General features: G+C 35.5%; 1 protein-coding gene across 1 annotated transcript; it reads right to left on the bottom strand.

Annotated features, from left to right (window-relative positions):
- Window positions 1–337: 337 nt before the first annotated feature.
- Window positions 338–17,916, bottom strand: LOC149071757 (calcium and integrin-binding family member 2-like). The gene is made up of 6 exons (XM_089247729.1): window positions 17,745–17,916; window positions 15,002–15,036; window positions 10,256–10,373; window positions 8,092–8,239; window positions 2,911–3,106; window positions 338–699 (listed from the first exon to the last, which is right to left on the bottom strand). Exons 1-6 carry the CDS (start codon window positions 17,793–17,795, stop codon window positions 678–680), a joined length of 570 nt encoding a protein of 189 aa, XP_089103855.1. The 5' UTR covers window positions 17,796–17,916; the 3' UTR covers window positions 338–677.
- Between the last annotated feature and the right edge of the window lie 4,684 nt (window positions 17,917–22,600).

Genomic DNA, 22,600 nt, shown 5'->3' with positions numbered 1-22,600 from the left:
CAAATGGTACCATTGAAAGTGGAGCACCAATTGATACTGATGTGATACTTGAACGGCAGCTGCGAAGATGCATAAGAGGATACCGACTTTTTTATTGGATAATTCATTCTACAAATAAAATATGGAGCTACCAGTGTTTGGACTAAAACGACATCTGATCAGACCTTGAATGTATCAGATATGTATGGTGCTCCAAAGTACATGACTCTTCGTTGGAGCACCCATCGTCGTAGAAACGATTTCAATTTGCGAGGCGGAAAAATCTAACCTTTCCTGATGGCGAAGGGTTGTCTCCTTTAATGAGTCATTTTGTATGCTAGGTGTAATATATGGCTGATGCCACATCCGGGGTGAAATACCGACATAAATATTAAATATATTTGCTATTGCTTACATTCATGTGATTCTACTCCGTAATGTGCTCTCGGTTCTTCCTCTATTTTAAAATATATATTTTAACGCGTTACTACTGGGGTAAACAGTGAAATCTCTCAAACCTCTCTCTTATCTCGTATAATATTTAAATTAACAACATACATATTTCCACAAGCAATACAGACGTTTTATAATAAAAAATTCATGAATGATGGAAATTATTTATATGAGCTGCACGCATAGAAATCTGCACGGAATATGGTATCTTCTCTCCAGAAAACATTATTCCACTGTCAGCAAACTCATATCCGAATATGGAAAGTACTGAAAAAATGAAATGCAGGAAGGAATCAAACATATGATGAGTCCACATTTAATTGTAACACACATGCGGGTAAATAGGTTTTAAATTTTGTCTGAGGGAACTAATCCTCACATTCCATATGCACTGATGCGCCAGAAAAATTGGTTCAGACAAGAACTTGCTAATAAAAGACAAATGCAACCACAATGAACGTAACTCGGTACGGTTAGCAGCGCCTATACAGTATAAGAAAACAGATAGCTAGGGAAGCTATTAGATCGGTTCCTGCTGCTAAAATGACAGATTATCATGATTTAAATTCCTTTGAACATGGCTTAGTGGGTCCAAATGAGAGGAAATTCGGATTTTCGCGCATGAGCATCGCAACAGCGTAACGTGAATGTAAAAAAAACGTAAAATAATTCAATCTCCGATAAAGGTGAGAGCGGAAATACATCTTGAAGGAGCGGGATCACCGGCGGCCGACAGGAACCGTTTCACGAAATAGACGTGCAACACACGGGACTGCCTCAAATCACTACAGATTTCAATGTTGGGACATCAACAAGTGTCACCATGCGAACTGTACAACAGTCCCTCTTTGATATGCGCTTTCTGTACCGCAGGAACACTTGAGTACCTTTGATGGCAAGGCACAAAACTGTCCGCCTTACCTGGCCTCGTCAGCACTGTCTTCGTACTGTTCACGACTGGAAACACGTTGCCTGGTCTGACAAGTCACGTTCTCAACTGCATCGGGCTGATGGACGTGTACGGCTATGGAGAAAACCCCATAAAACCGTGGACCCCGCATGTCAACAGGATACTATTTAAGCTGGTAGAAGCTCTGTCTTGATGTGAGGTGTGTATAGTTCGCATAATATGAGACCCCTGATAGGGGGTAAAGACGACTCTGAATGGTGACCAGTACTTAAATATCTTTTCCGTTCACTAACACCCAAGAATACTATAATCGGCACTATAAACGATGGAAATTGCTACCGAGTAGCACCACTAACACTCTTCTGACCTCAGCATCCTTCATAGCTCGCCTAATTACTCATACATCATCATTGTTGAGCACATATAGGACGCCTCGCACCGTTATGGAATTGAAGACTGCCCTGAGAGAATCATGGTGTGAACTAACTGGTGTGAATAACTTCAGGAGACTTTCAGGCATTAGTAGAGCACATGCCACGTCGTGTTGCAGCAGTTCTGACTGCTCGAGTGGGATCTTAAGTGGGTGCGTACCAATGTTTCTGGCAGTCAGTGTAAAATAACTTTTTTTAGAGCAATAATATCCAACAAATCTAAAAATATTATTTCCTGTAGCTTTTTTTAAATGAAAACATAGATACATCTATAATGGAAATCATTAATAGTTTACTAATAGTAAACTTTGCCTATTAGTATAAATTAATATTAATGGACTTCAATTGATGAATACGTAATGGTAAATGTGAAAAATCTGGTTATTAAGAACACAATCAAACGACCAATTATGTAAGTTACACAACTTCCACTATATTTATCACTTTTACATGCGATTATGAATAATACTGAAACTTATGATTCATTGGTATAAGCATGACAAATAGTTCTAAACTCATCGTATTTGCTGATTATTATGCATAAACATCTGTTATTAGTAAATATGATGGATATGCCTTATTGCCGTGAAAAGATTAGTTACGTGGTTGACCGTACTAGTCAGCCAGAGTCTGAACTGGATATAATCGACTCTGATATACCCATTTCTTCGAACGTACCCGAAATACTTCCTTTAGTTAACCCCCGTTTCACGAATTCTAAAACCAGACCTCAATATAAGGAACTCCTAATTGACAAGTTTCGCTATACTACCCTGATATACGATATTATCGCCGATAAAAGCGATACATTTCAAGCTTTTATCTAATTTACCAGTTACTCTTACGTGGTTTTTGAAAAAAAAATAAGATTTTTCATTTCATCATGAATGAAGTTCGACGCTTGGGTGTTGTGCATAATCGCCGGTGCAAAAGTAATACGTATAGTGAAACTTACCGAGATACAAATATACAGGCAAACATCCAATGAGGTGGCTGAGAAAAAAGATGCCCATGACATATATGGATGTCATATTTCTAAAATACAGCAATCCAATTATACAATGACTGACAATTATGCATCGATTTATCGCATTTACCATAACAAATTCATTAATTGTTTGTCCTTTTTATAATTACCCTAAGAAATCCGGAGCTTTTGATATGACCGACTCGAATTCCAAAAATGACAGTTTCCCATCATCGTCAATATCTCCCTCGTCCAAGACTTTCTCCACGACGAGTTGAACTTCGTCTTCGGTAAGTTGGGACCTCGTCAGAGCAGTTATTGCTTGTTGGATATCCTGAGCACCGACAAACTGGTCATTGTCATAGTCTGTGGAGGGTATATATACATTTGCATTGAATTGCAATAAAGTCTACAGAAATAATTTCAACTGTAAGATAATATAGTCACGAATATCACCGCTGCCTGATTGTGTGGTCATCAGTCCAGGTTGGAAACCCCGTTGATGACACAGTGGTGTTCGGCTGAAGTTGATTTTCGGTGGTTTTCCAACTTCGCGGAGTGAATGCAAGCTGGTTCACCAGCTCACATTAGAAAAAAGTCGCCCCGCAGAAAGCAGATTGACATACCACACGATACTTACATAACATGAATAACTCAAGCATTCACCATAGTTACTTCATAATATGGAACAGAGATGACAGAACTAGCAGGAACAGGAAACAAACACGACTCTGGAAACGTAAATACGTTATGCTGCCAGAGGCCATGCATATACGTTCTCTCTGACCACACGTTCCGACATACGCAACGTATGCCAATTCGTTAGTAATCCCGCAGAGGAATGTGTACGAGATAAATGTACGCTGCTGTGGTGGTCAAGTGGTCACATTCACGAACTCTCACCGTGAGGACCTCTGAGTTCGAACCCCACCGTCGCAACTGTGGTGGTCGGCCGAAGTGTTTTCTCAGTGCTTCCCAACTTCGAGGCGCGAATGCAAGCCGATCTCTCAGTTAAAAATTATCGCCACATAGAGCAACACTCCCACGACGGTACAGATATTCAATCATTACACTTCACTTCTGAAATATAAACCAGACATAGTACTACATAGCACTCAGACTGTTAGCTACACTCACACTTCCTTCCGGCACAACTCACTCCGTAGTAAATTGACCATGGCAATAGACCGGAGTTTGAATCAGTTTGAAAAAAATAAGAAAGAAACAGATAGGCCTACGTGTACGGTTAATTAAGTAGCACTCGAGGGATGCGATGGTAAGATGATCGTCTTCCACGAAAGTTACCATCAGGGCCCACTGGATTTAACCGTTGGAAAAACAGAAAAAAAGTTATTTCTCTATCAAGCCTGAGGTGGCCACCGATAGATGGCATCCTTATTTCACACCCATCTCTGCCGGTAGAAAATCGCCGTACGACCATGTGATCGGGGTGCTTATAAACAATCCCTACATTTCTAGCTACATTGTAGAAATTTAGCGCATCTTGATTGGCTGAAATAAGTGATGAACCATTACGTCACTCCTGGTGAAATTTTTACTTTAGGCGTTTAACAATAGATACATTTAATTGTTCTGGTATCCAACATCCACCGTTGGAGTAATGGTTATAGTACGAGACTCACGAACCGAAGGTCGTTTGTTTGATTCTGTCTGAAACCCCGAATGTTTGTTTTTCCCCCATCTTTGCTGTCATTTACTGATTTACAAAAATGTTTCCACTTTTGTTTCTGATTTAATCAAATGTGGTTCACGTGTATAGAGAAGACAATAATAACTGTTCGTGAAGCGAGTGTTCAGCAAAGCTAGTCCCAGCTATCACTTACTGATTCAATAAAAAAAATACTTTCATTCTTCGTTAATGAACTTTGAATTCAGTTTCGCCCAAGACTCCGCCTCCCGTGATGTCTTGCTAACTTTTTTTGTTCGCAGTAACCAATTATTGGCGTTCTAATGCTTCCTGTGTTACTAACAGAGTGAGGATTGAAATTGCGCGACTTGAGTTAGTGTGCGGTAAATTTCACTAGTGTACGGTGAATTAGTAGTATAATATCATAAAAAAAGTGAAAATGGAAAGCTGCGTATTTGAATTTGTAATGCGTATGCGATAGATGCTCGGAATCAAAAATAAGGTGAATCTTTGATTTGATGACGGACTGTTTTTTTTTTATTACTACAGGTTAAAAATGACCCACTCTGTCAGTAAAATGTCATCCTAACCATTGAGAAATCAGTCGCTTCTGTACTGCCATGATAGTCCTGTCCCCCCTCCCCTACTATAACAATACATAAAAGAAAAAAAACCCCATCGAATTTATTAGGTATGTGCAAGCTGTACAGAAAACTGGACGTTGTGTGACGATTCTTATTTTTGACATGCTATTTTTATGAAGGAAAAAACTCGGTCTTATACTGGGAATTGAACCTGTTGAAATGTCCTTCCTATAATTGGCATCTCAAAAACTAAGAATCTTCACACATCCAGTTTTCTGTATATCTTGCAGAAACAAGTAGAGAAACAATATCTCATGCCATATATAAGAGGCATAATGTGTGCACAAATAAAGATATCATAATATCAAATTTAAGTACAAAGATTATTCTCAAAAGTAGGAAAATTATATCAATCATTCAAAATGTTTGGGCTGGGGCGAAATCAATTTATCATCGGAAAATGGAATTTTTTCTCAGAGCTCTAGAAATGTACATAAAAACACACCCCGCACGAAATTCATTTGGTATTCATGAAATCATTCATGCTTCAAATCATTCGAAATACGTGAATGTGCTTAGATTAACTCGATGCAATGCTCATGGACCCTGGTTTTAGAATATAAATGATATAATTTATCGCTATATAATTTCTTCAATTACATGAGAAAACACTTTAAAAAGATGTACAAAACAACTTTTCTGAATGTTCATTACAAAATACAGTAAAACCACTCTTTTGTGGGCACCGGCGAGATTCGAACGTAATAGGAGGGGGGGGGTGACCGTTAAGCGGGGTTTTGAAATGCATATTTTTATTTTATACTAGGGGAAATTATTAGTTGGTCGTAAAAGAGGGTGTCCCTTGAGGAGGGTTTTACTGTAGAAATATAAAATATATCATTTAACTCATCTAATATACAATAATACCTCGAACGCGATTTTATATGAAAAATGTCCAGTCCGCGAATTGAAGCATAATTCGGTCACCCACGAAATGATTGCTTGAACTTGAAATATAAGACAGATACCCACGTTTATATTCCTTACGGAACCTCTAACATAACGGAAGTAAGGTGCTTTGCATCAGTCCGGGGTTGTGAGTGGTTCTATCGATCTAACATAAAGGTTATCTGTTGAAAAAGTAGCAGCACCCTTCCTAGACGATCAATCTATCCACTTCACCTGATCAAACGTGAGAACGCTTTTTGAAGCATACGCGGGGGGGGGGGGGGGGAATGAAAATAAATAGTAAACACACATACAAAATAATGTAAAAATTAAACATCTGTGGAAGCGAGATGCACGTCACAGTCCGAGAACAAAAAACGGGAGGAAAAAGGGGGACAACAGAAATGCAATGCAGTTTAGAAAAATTGAAGGCCGATGGCAGCACTATAACAAGTATTACACAGAAACAGACTTTACGTCATGTTCACAACTTATACATTCACAGCTTCCAGCACGAATAGGGTTACCAGGGGTCTTCCTTTTTGATAACAATTCCTACGATACGGAAAATTCGCCCTTTTGTTCTTCTGAGGTTTTCGGAATTATTTTTATTTTTTTTCCGCTTTGAAGCATATATCTTCATTTACATGAGTGTTTTTGTAGTTTTTGTTTTGCATTGACCAATAACCATCAAATTTCCCCTTTTTTGCGGTTCTGTTTTGCAACTGATGCGGAACTGCCGTGGGCGGATTGAGTGCTCTGAAACTGTGCATTTAAATGCTCTAAAAATATACCACTGGCCACTTGAATGATTTCTAATGTGTCGGGGCGGGGGACACTTGAGTGATTTAGAACTGTGTCACGCGTTACTCAAGCGATCCGTATATATGACGCTGGCCACTGAAGCGATCTTAGAGGACAAGACCGAGGTGTTCGGCTGCAGTTGGTTTTCTGTGGTTTCCACCATCGAGGCGCAAATGCGAGCCGATCTCCCTGTTAAAATTTCTTGCCACAGAAAGCAATAGGCCCATAAACAATACAAATATTCAATCATCACTCTTCACTCACTTCACTTCTGAAATATAGATGGCAGCACTTACATATTAAACACAGCACAACATACGCGCCCAGACTGTTAGGTACACACACAACTCACTAGGTAGTAAATTTCCTGTCGCGATAAACCTGATTTGTGCTTGGTTTGAAAGAAAGAAAGGGAGGACAATACCGGTGTTGTGAAAATGCACCGCGGGACATTTAAAACTTCAAGCCTTTTTAAAATTTCCCTGATAGGCATTATAACTGCCACATTGGAAATAGAAGCGTATTAAAAACCCTTGGATGATTCGGGTTGACCGGAATAAAACAAATCATGTTTGACGAGATATCTTCGAATTTCCTCTGTAAGGGTTATCTTATCTGTGGAAACTTTTTTTTTTCTGTGCGGGTTCCTTCAAGCGATATGGAACTATGCCGCCTGTCAATCGAGTGACCTGTGGCCATGCTGCAGGTCCATAAATTGAACTGGGAATGCTCCGCTTAGCTCATTTTTCACAAAATTCGGTTTTGAAGTCACCGGCCACATGAGATGGCACCGAGAGCGACATCAGAGGACACCGAGAGCTATGTTTGAACCGAGAGCCATAGGTCTAACATGCATGGTCCAGTGAAAGTACTGTAATTATCGTGTCAGTGCGATATCCATCATTTTAATGCACCCGATCTGTCACTGTACCTTCTCCAACTAACACGGAAGAATGGGTGGAAACTGTTTTTTCTTGCCATTAACACGCAAACTGCCAACTTCTTTCGATGCACCAAAAAGTGATATCAAATCATTCTGAGGCAAAACCTTATAGATTGGTTACTATCTAGTTATTGATAGGCTTCTGTGTGCAACAGATGATAACCACTTACACAGCTTTTTGAGAAACGGATAGAGAAAAGGAAGCCACAGATCAGATAATTGAAAAAATCTCTGTGAAGAAATTTTACGGGCAAACAAAAATTCACGAGGCAAAATAACTCTCTGTTATTAAATAATGTGGGGGAAAAATTGAGATTTTCATGGCGTTCTTTTAACAAAAGTACACCGTACACATAAATGCACATAATTGTACCCCTACATGCTTAATTCAGCTTGTTATTTCAACTTCTATAACTTTTCTTACCATAAATTTTGAAAGCATATACTTCCTTAACATTCCGGGGTGCCTGTTCACTGAGAACTGAAAACATATCCAAGAAATCATCAAATGTCAAATTCCCACTTCCATCATTCGAAAAAACTTTGCATATCCTTTGCCTGAAAGGATTCTCCTGCAAAATAATATTTTTATATTGAAAATTTTTGAGAGGCATAAATAGATATACAAACATAAAACGCACTGCATATACAGAATACAGTCAAACTCAGTTCAAACGGCAAGATTTTTTTTCGTTTTAATCGAAGTGTGTTTACAACTACGGTTGACTTTTTCAAGTCCTTTCGTGTATGGAAGAAATGCAATCAGAGTCAATTAAACAGTGCGAAGACGATGCCACTCTCCAAAAAGCTAGGTGAATTTTTTTCCTTGGATTTATCTTCTCATCGACCAGCTGCCTCCACTTTCGTAGTGATAGAGGAGAGTGACATCATCTTCGAATAAGTCGCTATCTGGTCGTAGTGTCAGAAATCGTGAGCTTTGTCCTGACTTAGGGTCTGACTGTCCAAGTACAGTTTCGTTCAGCGCAAACGAGATGTAAGAAAAAATGATTCTTTGGCTTTGTAGTCTAGTGGTCAAGGAAGCTCACCCGACAGACCAGTCACGGCCCAGGCTCTGTCCCTCCAGGGATATAAGCCTTTTACCCTTGCGGGTTGGGTCGCGCTGGGGAGTTATGGGTTGGAAGTGAAGGCGCTGTCTATCGGTGGTCGCCTCGAGTTCATTAGAGAAAATATCTTATCTATATCCTCCCTTGGGTTTGAACCCGGGACCCTGACAACCACCTTCACGATGGTAGACGAACATCTTACCACCATGCCACTCGGGCACTAAGGAAGCTCACCCGGCAAGTGTGGTTATATTCGTATCAGCCATGTGTGGAAACCTTCACAACGAAAAAAAAATGTTGCATGAAGTTGAACATTTATAGTGCACAGCCCCGGCCTAATAAATACCCGACATCGTATATTCTCACATAAAATGCTGCCAATGGTCTGCAAAATGGCCAGTTATATATTCTTTATAAATAAGTCTTGGTGAGAAATGTAGTACTACAGAAAGTCTGTCGTGAGATTTAACATTTATTTCCCAAATAATATGAAAACATGATAAATGTGTCTTACAGATTTACATTGATTTATAAAATTTTGGAAATTATCTTCATCTCTGATTTGTGTAAGGGCTAAGAGAATTGAAATAATTTTTTTCTGTGTTGGAAAGAGGGACATTTTATTTTACTTATTTTTTAACGTGAGAATGAACAAAAATACGAAATGTTCCATATACTGTACATATCATGTATCATCACTCTTATAACGATAAACAATAGGAAGAAATAACAGAACAAATTTTCGTTATATCCAAAGGTTGATATTGTTAATGGGTGATGTAGCCTGGACTGTTCTCGGTTGAAATGGCATGCCGTTATGTGCGAGGTCGTTGCTTTTTCACTGCCCTTATAAGCAAGGTACAATAACATTATTCTCAATGATACGCAGCTGGATCTGCCAATTACTGACGCTATAACAGAGGTGACGTTTCAATCAAATTTGTTATAACCAAATTCAACTCCATTCAACCAAACCTATCGTTCGATTCCCAGCTCCATATTATCTGTTTACTTTGTGTACGTGCTATTCACTTTAGGTGTGCCTTTGAGCATATGTTGCATTGTTTCGTATTGTGTCCAGCTTCCTGACCTACACATGATCCATCATTATATCCATCTACAGGGGATCACGTCCCGCTATTATGCTGCCATCCATCACTGAATTATGTCCGTCAAAACACTTCACCCGTATTTGGCATTCCACGTAGAGGTCCAAGTAGGAGCCATTTAATTAAGTCATAATTAGGCTATGGTAACTATTGCGCAAACACCAAAGGGCGCATTATCATATCCGCAGGCCACATTGGTTTTGAATAAACCTCACCGGATATAGCTCGTGATTAATTTGTATTAGAGTGTAGATACAGTCTATACACGATCACACAGAGGAAAGGGCTCTTATCCCTGGATTACACCATACTTATAAAATATATTAATAATATTATACCTATACGGTTTAATAATTTGTACGTTCTTCGCAAGTATGAGTATAAAACTGAAGTGTAAACTGAGGGCACCACATACTTTCAGTTCTGGCATCTTTTCTACTTTATCCATTGGTACTGTCACCGTATGAGCTTCGTCACCAGTCATCACTTCTGGTACTCGTTGCGGATCCAATTCTTTATATCTTTTGAATACTCTGTTATTGTTTAACAAAGTCAAAATTTAAAATTAAATACAATAAATTTAAAAAAATTGCTTTCAATTAAATATTTAAAAATTCACTTTTCAATAACGGATACCAGAGGATAAAAATTTCTGTCCGCTGCAGGGGCGTTCTGTTAATAAACACCACAACCTACCCGTACATGTACCTCGGCCACATAACTTTGCGGAATTTCTAACGAATTGGTACATACCGGAACGGGTTGTGTGGGTGTGTGTGTACATACTTGCTCAGTGCCTGCTGTCTGCACTGGTGTTACCATCTCGCTTCCATATATTGATGTGAAAATGATAAATGCTTGAATTTTCATTGTTATGTAAGTATCGCATTGGAGGTTTGCCTGTTCACTGCGGAGGAAAACTTCACAATGGGAGACACCTTGCATTCACGCTTCGAAGTCAGAAAATCGCAGAAACCAAATTCAGCTGACCTCCGTCAACGGAGTTTAAACTTGAATCGTTACGACCACACAGCGGCTCCATTAATATACAATAAAATGACTTGGGGCCACCAGTTGCAGGTGCTCCAAATGTGTCCGTTAAGGGATTTTTCCCCACAGCATAACAGGTGTTAAATCCGACAACGGGAAATCTACGACAGAAAATGCCCCATTTCTTCCACAAAAAGAACTGGTCCTCTGAATATAATCGTGTGTGATTGTTCTTCTCCCGGTCAGTAGTTGAGCGGGGGATTAAATTGATGTCGAGCAAATGCATTGCTACTCCGTTACAAAGATAATTGATAGAACAATAATTCCCTCTACAAGGATACTTTTTTTTGAAATCTTGTTTGGAATTGCGTATTGTCTAATGTTAAAACCTCTCGGTGCAACGATATTCTTTGCTACCATAAATCCCTCTATAAGGATATTTTCAAAAAGGTTTATGAAATCGCTATGTAGCGATACTTTTCTATATTTCGCTCAAAATCATTTTAAATTTGATTTTAATTTCGTCACCTATTTCTGTTTTACTAAAGGCGTCCAACAACATCGGTATTTTACTCTAAAGGATCACCGAAAGCGTTCGGTGAAAATATTGGTATTGCTACTTTCTGTGTATGATAAACGAGTGCAATGAGGTAAAAATTTTTGCAGGGACAATGCATCTAACTAAAATATAATTAACTAATCAACTAATTAACTACAAGTTTTCGTGGTGAGTAAATATACGAAAGCGCATTTTCTGGTGGTACTAACAAAGTTTGGCAAAAACAGCATAAATGTGATCACAAGTAAGTCTGATGTTTCCTCTCGATAATCTCTCCGCAACGATATTTTTCTTGGTTTGCAAAATATCGCTACATTGAGGTTTCACTCTGAGTGCACGATCTCGCCTAATTTTCAGAACGTTGTCGCCTAATATTCCTGAAATGTCTCCTGTATTCTATGTCCATTGACTTGGCTCAACCATCTGCTGAATACGAATTATAGTAAGACGAAATATAGCGATTGCAGGAGAGAAAAGCAAATACTCACAGACAACACTACTTTTCCTTATTTTTCCAACTTTCCTCGGATATTTGAATTCAAATGTACCTACGAATATTTTACCTAGGGAAGTGGATTTATTCATTAGCTTCAGTAAAGACAGGGCAACATCTTACTCATTCTGTTTTTGAGGACAGGGTAAGCAAATAAAACGTCATTTTAATACAGGGTGGGCAAAAAGTCCATAGAAACTTTAAAAATGAATAAAAACCGGAAAAATAATCGAAATAAAAAACGGTTTGCATGGTTAGCATCGCTAGGTCACGGGAATGTTTTAAGACGGGTAAAACAACTCAAAAAATATACGATAGGTGGCGCTGACATACACAAGAAAAGATAAAAGTACACAAGAAAGACGTCAAAGAAAAGATGCACAAATAACGAACAGAATGCCTCCAAATCGTTTATTACAGCAGTATGTGTTCCACACGACCACAATCACAGGGGATAAAACATTGCAGGCGAGTCACAAATCCAATAACAGCAGAGTGCAGCATAGTGCGTTGTAAACCGTGTAATTTAAAATGTTGAACCGGTTCTGGATTAGGGGCACAAGTTTTTACAACCGTCTCATTTGCATATTTCCACCGAAGTCGCTCGTGCCAGCGCTACCTATCGGCTGTTTTTCGAGTTAATTTTTTCTTGTCTTAAAAAACATTCCCGTGACTTGGCGATGCTAACCCTGCAAACCGTATTTTATTTCGGTTATTGTTCCGGTTTTTATTCGTTTTTAAAGTTTCTACGGACTTTTTTTTGTCCACCCTTTATAAAGATTTCAATGCAATCCCTTGCAATGACGTATCTGAGGACTACACGATGTAAATAAAGCATCACGATGATAAGGAGAGAGGAAAGAAAATAGAGAAAGCATGTTTGAGTTTATACCGCAGGAGATTGGGGGCAATATTACGTCCTTGATCGCAAAGTAATTATATTGTAAATGAAAACATTTGAAATTCTTGTGGTAAGTATAAGTTATTATATGGCTCAAAATAAAAGGAATGGTGTGCTTAATTTCGGTTATTCGCAAAGCTCAAGCGTATGCGTAGCCATATTCATGTAAAATGTATTACTTGAGAAACCCGGTTAAAAGTTGTGTTATTATTTCCCTGATTGTTAAAAACGGTAAATAATTTCTTATCGTGAAGATTGACAATGTGAACATATAAATGTAAAGTGAATTTATTTACTGACTTCTTTTTAGGGGTGCGGTAGCCCAGGTCCATAAGATACTCACCTAAAGTACGAAAGAATGTTTAGAAGTGTTGCGAGTTCGATACCCGGCTCATCTGTCAGAAAACTTTCCTGACAGAGGGGTACAACAAAAACGACGACATGACCGCAGAAAAAATTGTTACCGCAGGATGTCCCCCATCGAGAGGTTAGCGCACCAACCTCTCGATGGGCAAGCCTGCCGTTCGGAATCGACAATAAATTGTAGATCCCGGTCTAAGTAGCCCTCGTGTGCAGAAAATGACCGTTTTGCGACAAAAATGATCAAATTATTCATTTTTAGAGTTGTACATCTTTTCTCATACTGTATTATGAAACCCAGTGTATTCAATCTCAATCGAATAATTTTCTTTTGGAATATTATTTTTAGCGTGGAGAATTTTTATTTATAGTCCGGAATAGAGAATTGGAGACAGTAGACTTCGTGTTTCTTTCTGAAAGAAATTCGTCCTGTAATATTCGGAGAAGAAACTCTCCAAAATGTGATTCCAGTTCTTGATTTTCCGCGTTTTTCGTTTGTTTCAAGAAAATTTGTTTGACTTCACGAATAATTTTTACACATAAAAAGTGAGAAAATTAAGAACTTCAGTAACAGATATATCGGTGAGTTTTCATGCAAATTTTATGGATTCAGGGCCGTCATTTCAACTTTTTCCGTGGGGGGGGGGGCAAAACACATGTACTCAGTGTATGTATGTATATTTGTATATATACCATTTTTAGTGTATTTTCAAAAGCAACCCTGCCCCCCCCCCCCAAATGACGGGTCTGTATGGATTTATTCATAATTATGACTATTATTCGAAAATATTGGCTCTTCATAAGTCATCCCTAGTACAATGTGACTTATCTTTCGGTAACACCTTTGGATAATGCGTTTTATATCTGTTAGGGAATTTAGATTCTTGTAAATGCATTAATTATTGAGTAATCAATTTTTATAACTAATATTAGCTGTTTAATTATATTTTCGGCAATGGTTAATATTATATATTTTGGTTTCTTGCTTTTTTTTTAATTAATTCAAAATTGAAACTAGAAAAAAAATAGTTACTATTTTCCAGAATTTTCAAAAAATATATTGAATATTTTCTTCATTTATCGATTCCAGCAGAAACAACAAAGTATTTGTTTGAAATTAAATTTATTTTTTGGCGTTTTTTTGAGTCATGCTCACGACGGTATCGTGGCTATCGAATCGTAGTGCTGATACGATGTGCGAATGTAACCAAATAGCGAAGTATTTTAGGCGCTAATCGTATTTCTGCTCAATCGAAATGAAAAAAATATATATATGTCGGATTGCCTGATCGAGGAAAAAGCTTTTGCAACGCGAATTTCTTGTCACATTTCTGCAAGTGAAAGTAAAAGGGTGAGTTGTCAAAAGATCGGTGGGATTCATATCTTTTTGAGAAATTAAAAATTAAGCTTTCACATCATTATTTATATTTTTGTAAATAATAAGTTGCATGTTGTATTTTTTTTCTATCTAAAACCCAAAAAAATCATCCTGTTTTAGACCTTGATGCAGCATCCCTTAACACTTAAAACGTACTACGCAATAAATTGAAGAAATGTAATTTTGGATTCTCAAAATTGTTATTTAACTCTTCAAGCGACAATAATAAATCACTAAACCCTCTTTCAAATGCCATATCGGTTTTTATTAGGCAGATTTTCTTCTGAGTTTCAGCAGATGCAAATTGAAGGGTATGGGGGAAAATGTTTCCATTGAGAAATCATTTTTACAAAATATCTGGGCTTCTCAATGCTGAAATAATGGACTTTTATGAAGGCGGGATGTATCGCCATTGCCACTTAAAGGGTTAATAATTCTATTACTAAATACTATTACTATTCACTGGTACTAAATACTTACGTTAATATTTCTTTCCTTGTAAAGAATGTGCAGTCCTATAAATGTGATGAGAAAAAAATATATATTTTTATTATCAAGGAAATTTCAGTTAAAACTAAATGTATGGATGAATCAGTTATACGAGATCATTAAAATAAAAATACTCAAATATATCAATATCTCATAACTCATTTATTCCTGGATTTTATCAAAACTTGAAAAGTTCGAATTGCAACAGCCTCCAAAGAAATTTCTTTTAAAATTCCTATCAATATATGAATTAGTTAAATATTTTTTATCGTCAGTAGTTGTATAGAGTTCCAATCAATAGCAATTGTTGGTTATAAAACGCTATCGCAGTTTCTTTGCATATTCAATATTGGAAAATTTAATGCGAATTTTGTCAATGGAATAAATAACTTTTTACTTATATGGGATTGATTTAATTAATTTTATAACAAGTATTAATTTTTTATTTATGTTACTTCCAACGTATTTTAGATGATCACATACTCATTTATACATTCGTATATTTTGCATACAGAGAAAATGCATTCAGACGAATTTTCATTACTGTTTAAAAGAAAAAGATTTTCAAATGAAATACAAAAAAGAAATATTTTAACTAAATTTTCTCACATATTCAGTCAAATTCATTGAATGATTCCAAGTAATAACCCAAAGGTAGAATAACATTGGCATCCAAAAAATAAGCTATGCATTACTAGAGATATATCACTTCAAAAGGATTCCAATCCTGTTAACGTTATCACTAATTTTATTACAATGATGACATTCACAAATTTTCCAGTTTTTTGAATAGAACCAACGAGGGAACGTTAGTAATGAAATTCCTGTTTTTTATGTGAACATTCAATTTTTAATCTTATTCATTGAAATTAATAAGTATCAGCCATGCATCAATAATGCAGGTCTCCGACTACCTTTCTCAGCACTTTTCTATAAAATGGAACGGGAGTGAACGTTAATAATTTTTGATAGAAATTGTGTGAAATGGTGGAAAGCAATAACAAATGTTCGACTTATATGTCAAATTTTAAGCAAAATCCATGTAATATTCGAAACGCAAAATTTCTGTGAATGAAATATTTTGTTACATTCACAATACATACAACTAGCGATGATGCAGGTTACGAACCAAAATTTAAGGTATTGTATCGTACGCTCATAATTTATGTTCAATTGCGTTGATGTGCATGCGAATTTCTTGAAATTTCATTTCAGTAGTGTCATTAACCTTGTAGTCCATTTTTTTTAAATGACAGAATAAAACATTATATTTAATTGCAAATCAAATTAAAGGTTTCGTGTCAGTCAATTAATTTTAATCTTTCAAAATCAAAAAAAAAAGAAGTAATGAATTATAGTGTAAACATATAACAGGAGAAAATACTTCAAATGTAATTTTCTTACATTGCAGGTTTCAGCTGCTTAATTTACATTGCATAAGATAAAAACGAAAACTACTGGACTAAACAGTTTTGTTCAGAAAATAAAACTACAGGAATAAAAACTTTTTCAGAAATATTTATTTGATATATGCCAATAAAGTGAACCTCAAACTTAGATATTTGACTATTCATTAGAATATTATGAATTTTTAAAATTTTATAAATATATATACATTTAAAACTCCGACACTTTTAAATTTTAAAAAAAATGCTTTCCATTAATTATCAATATCGGAGTTTAATTTTACTAACACATATCGATTAAACATTTCTGCAAAATCTGCAAAATTCCAGAAATTTTGGCCTACAGTAGTGTTTTTTTTTTCAATCATACGAAAAACAGAAATCTGAGAATATCACGTTTAGATGAACCTTAATGCATTTACTACGGTTCATTACTTCTTTCTTTTATTTTAAAAGAACATATCAACTGATTGCCACATTTTTTTTTTTTTCGCATTTGACTTTCAATTGAATGAAATATTTTTTTTCTTTTTAGTCATTTTTGAAAAATCGACTTCTGGGGTTGGGACACCTTTTAACATATCGAGTATAACAAACTGTAATTACAAAAACACATATGATAGACCTTAGATTTTGGTTCTTAACTTCGACAGTATATAGCAAAATGTTATATTAAAGTTTTACAATGTTAAAATGGAAAAATAGTTTTAGAAATCTTTTTTTTTTTTTTTTTTTTTTCATACTCAAGTAAAATGTCAAAAATTGCATTCTTCGTAAAACTCGTTAAAAGTTTTTGTTCACAAATTACTTTCGGCAAAATTGAATGCGACTTCGTTTCGAAGCGTCATATAACAAAACAAAACCTATTTTGTTGTCACAAGAAAGTGGCATCTGATAAAAAATGAAAGTAATAAAAAAATCCATATTTTTTCCTAAAATTACGTTTTAAATTTTGAAATAAAAAAAAAATATATATATATAAGATTTGTCAATGGATCTTTCCCTTGATTTTACGAAGTGAACAGTGTCCTTTATTTTCAATCACATTTCGTTCAGTTATATTGATATAATGCTATTAATTATTCATTTTTTTTAAATTTCCAAAATATTAAGTACTCAAGATATTTGAAATTATATACTCATATAAGATGGTAGATATAATCAAAAATATGTGTGAAAAATGTGAAATAAACCAATGGTTACGTATTATTTTTAATGATATTTCGACTATGAGCATATGTTTTCACTATGTTAAATGGTATGAGGCCCGTAAAGCAGTTTGCAAAAAAATTAAAGGATTGACAATAACATGCAAAACAACTCGTTACCTGATAGTCTTCTAATTGTTCTTCAGTGAAAGTCGCAACTTTATTTCCCATGCAAATTCGTTTGAAACTGTATTCAACAGATCTTCGAAGTAAGGATATATATTTTTATCTTAATTTTTATTCTTATAAGACTATCAAATGAGCGAAGTTCCAATACTGCCGATCATCATGAAATCCCTTCAACGGAAAAAAGAAAAAACTACTGCTCAACGCAAAGTCAAATCGAGCGAGCAAACCATAATTTCGCAATGAACAACGTCCAACAACTTTTGGGTGTTTCCCAGTTTATATCCATTTTTCCCAACTCTCTTCAACCCCCCTTCTTCCCCTCCACTAAGAGAATGGTGTCTTAGTCTTTTAATATCCCACCACACCCTCATCTGAAAATAAAGCATGTCTTTTCTAAGCACACACATACACACTTGCATACTCATGCGCATACTCATAACAAAAACTCATTCCGGATTCAACAATGTCAAAGTATGTCCCGGAGGAACTCAGTATTTTGCTTTTTTATTGTTACTTATTTTTATTTTTTTACCGGCAATTAACGAAATTTTTCGGACGTACGTAACTTGTTAAAGGGTGTGGAGAATATAGAGAGAAGTTGAGTGGAGAACACCACCCCGTGCTGCTGCTAACAAGGATATTATGGACTTCGCCAAAACCTTTCACAAAGAGGGATTGGTCGAAATTTTTTTCTTTTTACTTTCTTAGTGCCACGCAAATTTTTAAAAGTGAAACAAGAATTTTTTAGTGCTTAAATCTTCTGATGTTTCCTGTCGGAAAGCGATAATTAATTTTCTGGCATACGAGTTTAGTGTTCGTCATTTGAAAAGGTTGTGAAGGAGAGACGGGAAATCCGAGTCATGTTTGAACAGCTTTTGGATGTAAACGTTTCCGATTTTTTCACGTACTAAATCTATGCTATAATACTTCAAAAGTAACACAAAATCAGTTTCAGCTCTCTTTCATTTTGAATTTAGTAAAATTTGGAACCAAGGCCAGTATTACACTATAACACGACAAAAACAAACAAAAAACGAGCTTACTGGTTACACTTGCTCGATTGTAACCGATACGCTTATTGGTTTCATTGCTTTATTACTTGGGAAAGGTTTGACTATGATTTCTTTGTAAAATCGTAAAGCTCCTACGATTCGTCGTTTCATTTTCAATTGGCACTCCACTGACGAGGTTTCAAGTATAATACGCTTGAGGAATTTGCGAAGAGATTCAATGTGCGGATTAAAAAAAAAAACGCGAACAGCCGCAAAATAATGAGCAATGTAAAATGCTTTATGAAGATAGCTTTCTTCGATGTCACCGAACGAATTAATTTTCTCAAAAAAATCAACGACACTTAGTAGTCATCAACGACACAATCATTATTAGAGTTATACAATTTCATAAAAATATATTAAAAGACAATATCCTTCATTAATATGACACTTTATGTAGCAACATATGTTACAATGCCTAAATACGGTCATGGATACGCAATACATAGGTTTATTTTGGCACGTTTGTTGTCTTTGTCATCATCATTTGTGTGTCCCTTAATGGCTAATAAAGTATCAAGTGTAAAAAAATATATATTGCCGAAGCCAATTAACAATCAGTTCCTAACCAAATATTTCACCGTCATCAGCTTCTTTCATAACGCTTTTGCCAAAAATGAAACGGCTTTTTTTTATTAAATATAAGAGTGATCCAATAAGATATATTAGATGGAACACAATTAGGATGAAAGTTACTTGTTTTTATGAGTCTTCCGAAGTGGAAACACAATACCTTTAATTAAAGAAATTGTGTGAAAGAATAGAAAAGAAAGAGTAAAACAAAATTAGAAGAAACTAATAGGAAACACATAAAAAATAGGTGAATCTTTCCTCCCTCATACCCTCGAAGAAAGTTTTTTGGACGAAGAAACTCTGAAAATTGTTGCCAAAGAGATCATAGAAGAAGCTTATCCTTTGAAACGTGTCTTTATCTCTCTAACTATTGGCCTAAATGGTCAGCCATCGAGTTTCTACGAGAAGAGTCTTTTGATGGGAAATCTCATCACGGGGGGCTAAAGAGTTTCCCCCTTTTGCGTCCCCCCCCTCACCTCCAACCCTTTTGAGCTATTTGCTGAGAAATCCCTTGGTCAATAACCATTGCAGTGATTGCCGCAAGACTCGAAACTCCTATTACTAATCAGGATTGGGTTATAGCACACACAATGTAGGATATACTTCGAAATCACGCTTTCATTTATCACAGAATTTTCAAACTTTGTTGGTCCATACGAATATGAGTTGTGATAAATAAGTGAAGGAATAGTTTCTCACAATGACTTCTCAAATGGTATTCATGCTAACACAAATAAGAATATTCTGTTAGTTAAAATAAACAATATGCGAAATATTAACTGCTAACTACGTCGTACAACGCGCTGTTCCATTGCAAGATCGACCAATGGGAAGGAGCAAAAAATACTTGAGGGGCCAGCAGAACTTGATTTACAGAGTAATTCTGAGTTACAATCCATAGGAAAAAAATTAATTAACAAAAAGTGGTTAAACTATAACATAAAGGTAGTTTAATTCCATATACATATTCATATACAGGGTGATTCATAACTCAACGTACAAACGTTTAGGGGATGTAGAAAACACAAATACAAAACAGTATCATTATTTGTATAGTAGTACTCACTATTTGTATAGTATAATAGTGTCTCTATACATGAGAACTATTTATTTAACGGTATTCGTTTATATGTCGTGACAATGCCGTTAAAGAAGGCGGTGGATATGATGGTGGCAGATTCAGCTTTGGAAAGATTGAAAAGTACTGTAGTGATTATTCCTGCTTATTATTACACATGTGACCAAATCGACATATTTGTGAAATAAGAATGTTTCTGGATATTTTAATGTTGGTGTTTGAGTACCAGTGGCTAAAACAGTTAACAAAAAAGTTGTTATGCCCAAAAAAGTAATGTACATCTTTTCTCATTTATTGTTGTTTTTACATATTTTTGTAGCCAGAAAATTGATTTGGCCTTTTTTTCTTGTTTCCTTCAGATAAAGCTTTTCAGGGTAGATATATGCTTGGAATGATCAAGTGACCAGGAACAGGCGCTTTTGTCATTGAAAAAAACTATTTTAGCTATTTCTTCATTATCTATCATCATATATACCTAGATTTTTCAAATAAAATTTTTTGTTCCTACTACATATACATTATGTTGCAAAATTAATTACTTATTACTTAGAGCCATAGTATGTCTATATATGAAAAAAATATTTTTTTTTATATTTCATATATAAACATAATATAATATATATAACTTGTATATATATATATAACTAAATTGTAAAAAGGTTGAAAATTAAATGATTTTATCGAAACTGACCAATACCAGTGCAACAGGCAGGTGAAATATATGGCACAGCATGTAAAATATTCATTGTAAATAAGTTGAAATCAAAATTAAAATAATGGCAAACATGAAAAGCAATAATTCTGAAAGTGAAAATGACAATGACTGAAAAAGAACATAAATAAAATAGAATGAAGCACACTGAATTCCCCAAATTATAAAACATAAATTATGAAAGCCAATGGCTCTCGTCGGGGGGGGGGAGAGGGGGAAACCCCAGCATTTGGTGAATGCAGAACATTTCTGAGAGTACCAAAGCAATTAGGCATAAAAGGTACTCGAACCCCCGACCTTCTGCTAATGTGCATATGAAATTCAGGGCTTGATTTTATTTATTTTTTTTTTTTTCCGTCATTGTTATTTTCACTTTCAGCCTTATTGATTTTCATGTTTGTCATTATTTTAATTTTGCTTTCAACTTATTTACAATGAATATTTTACATGCTGCGCCATATATTTCAGCTGCCTGTTGCGCTGGTATTGGTCAGTTTCAAAAAATCATTTAATTAGCACCTTTTTTACAATTTAGTTATATGTATATATATATTCATCGTTTATATATGAACTACAAAAAATATATTTTTTTAATATTTATCTGGCGTAATTATAATTTGGGAACAAAAGATACTATCATACTCTTGACTCCAGATCAACGGTTACCAACCTGTGCACACCATGGTATAAGGAATGGTACCCGAAATCTTTCTTCAAAACGATCATTTCTTCTGAAATAAAACCTATGGCACAATCGGTCAAAGGTATTACTATCACCAAAATCATCCGGACAAGTAGAACTTATAGCCAAATAAAAATAAAATTGATTTCGAAAAGAGAAAAAGATAACACAGAAGAAAGAAGTTTGAAACAATATCCCTGTGAATGAAGTTCGCTTATTCTCCAACACATTATTATATTCTGAATTGAAATACGTCCACCACAACGGGCGCTACATATGTAGTGTCAGTATAATTGAGCTGAGTAGGGTTAGTCCAAATTATCCTGACGCTATTCCGCTGAAAGTAACGCCCGTTGTGTTGGACGTTCATCTAAACTTGATATGTATGTATTTGGACCATAGAGAAAAAATAACTGTGATAAAAAAGTGCCACTTTCACATGGTGAAAAAATTGAACTTTTTTATTTTAGCTCTATTCGCATGGTACATAATATCCTCTTTACCAAGTTGCATCAAAATATGTCCATCAGAATGGGCGTACGTTTGAGTACTGTCGGCTTATGTATAACCACCCAGTATTAAACATTTTTCACAATGAAAATCAACCTAATAACAACAATAAAGACATAATTCTAGCAATTTTCGTTTTTATTAGAAGTATAAACTACGAAAATATTTTAATAGATAAGCAGTAGTTTATTTATTAAGCAGCAAGAATTTACAAACAATTCTAAAAACAATGTTACACAG

This window comes from Pholcus phalangioides, unplaced genomic scaffold (genome assembly GCF_987345545.1).
Source record: "Pholcus phalangioides strain wild (caught in Gottingen) unplaced genomic scaffold, Ppha-v1.0 ptg000018l_1, whole genome shotgun sequence".
NCBI lineage: Eukaryota > Metazoa > Arthropoda > Arachnida > Araneae > Pholcidae > Pholcus > Pholcus phalangioides.
This window is presented reverse-complemented; position numbering and strand designations above follow the sequence as displayed.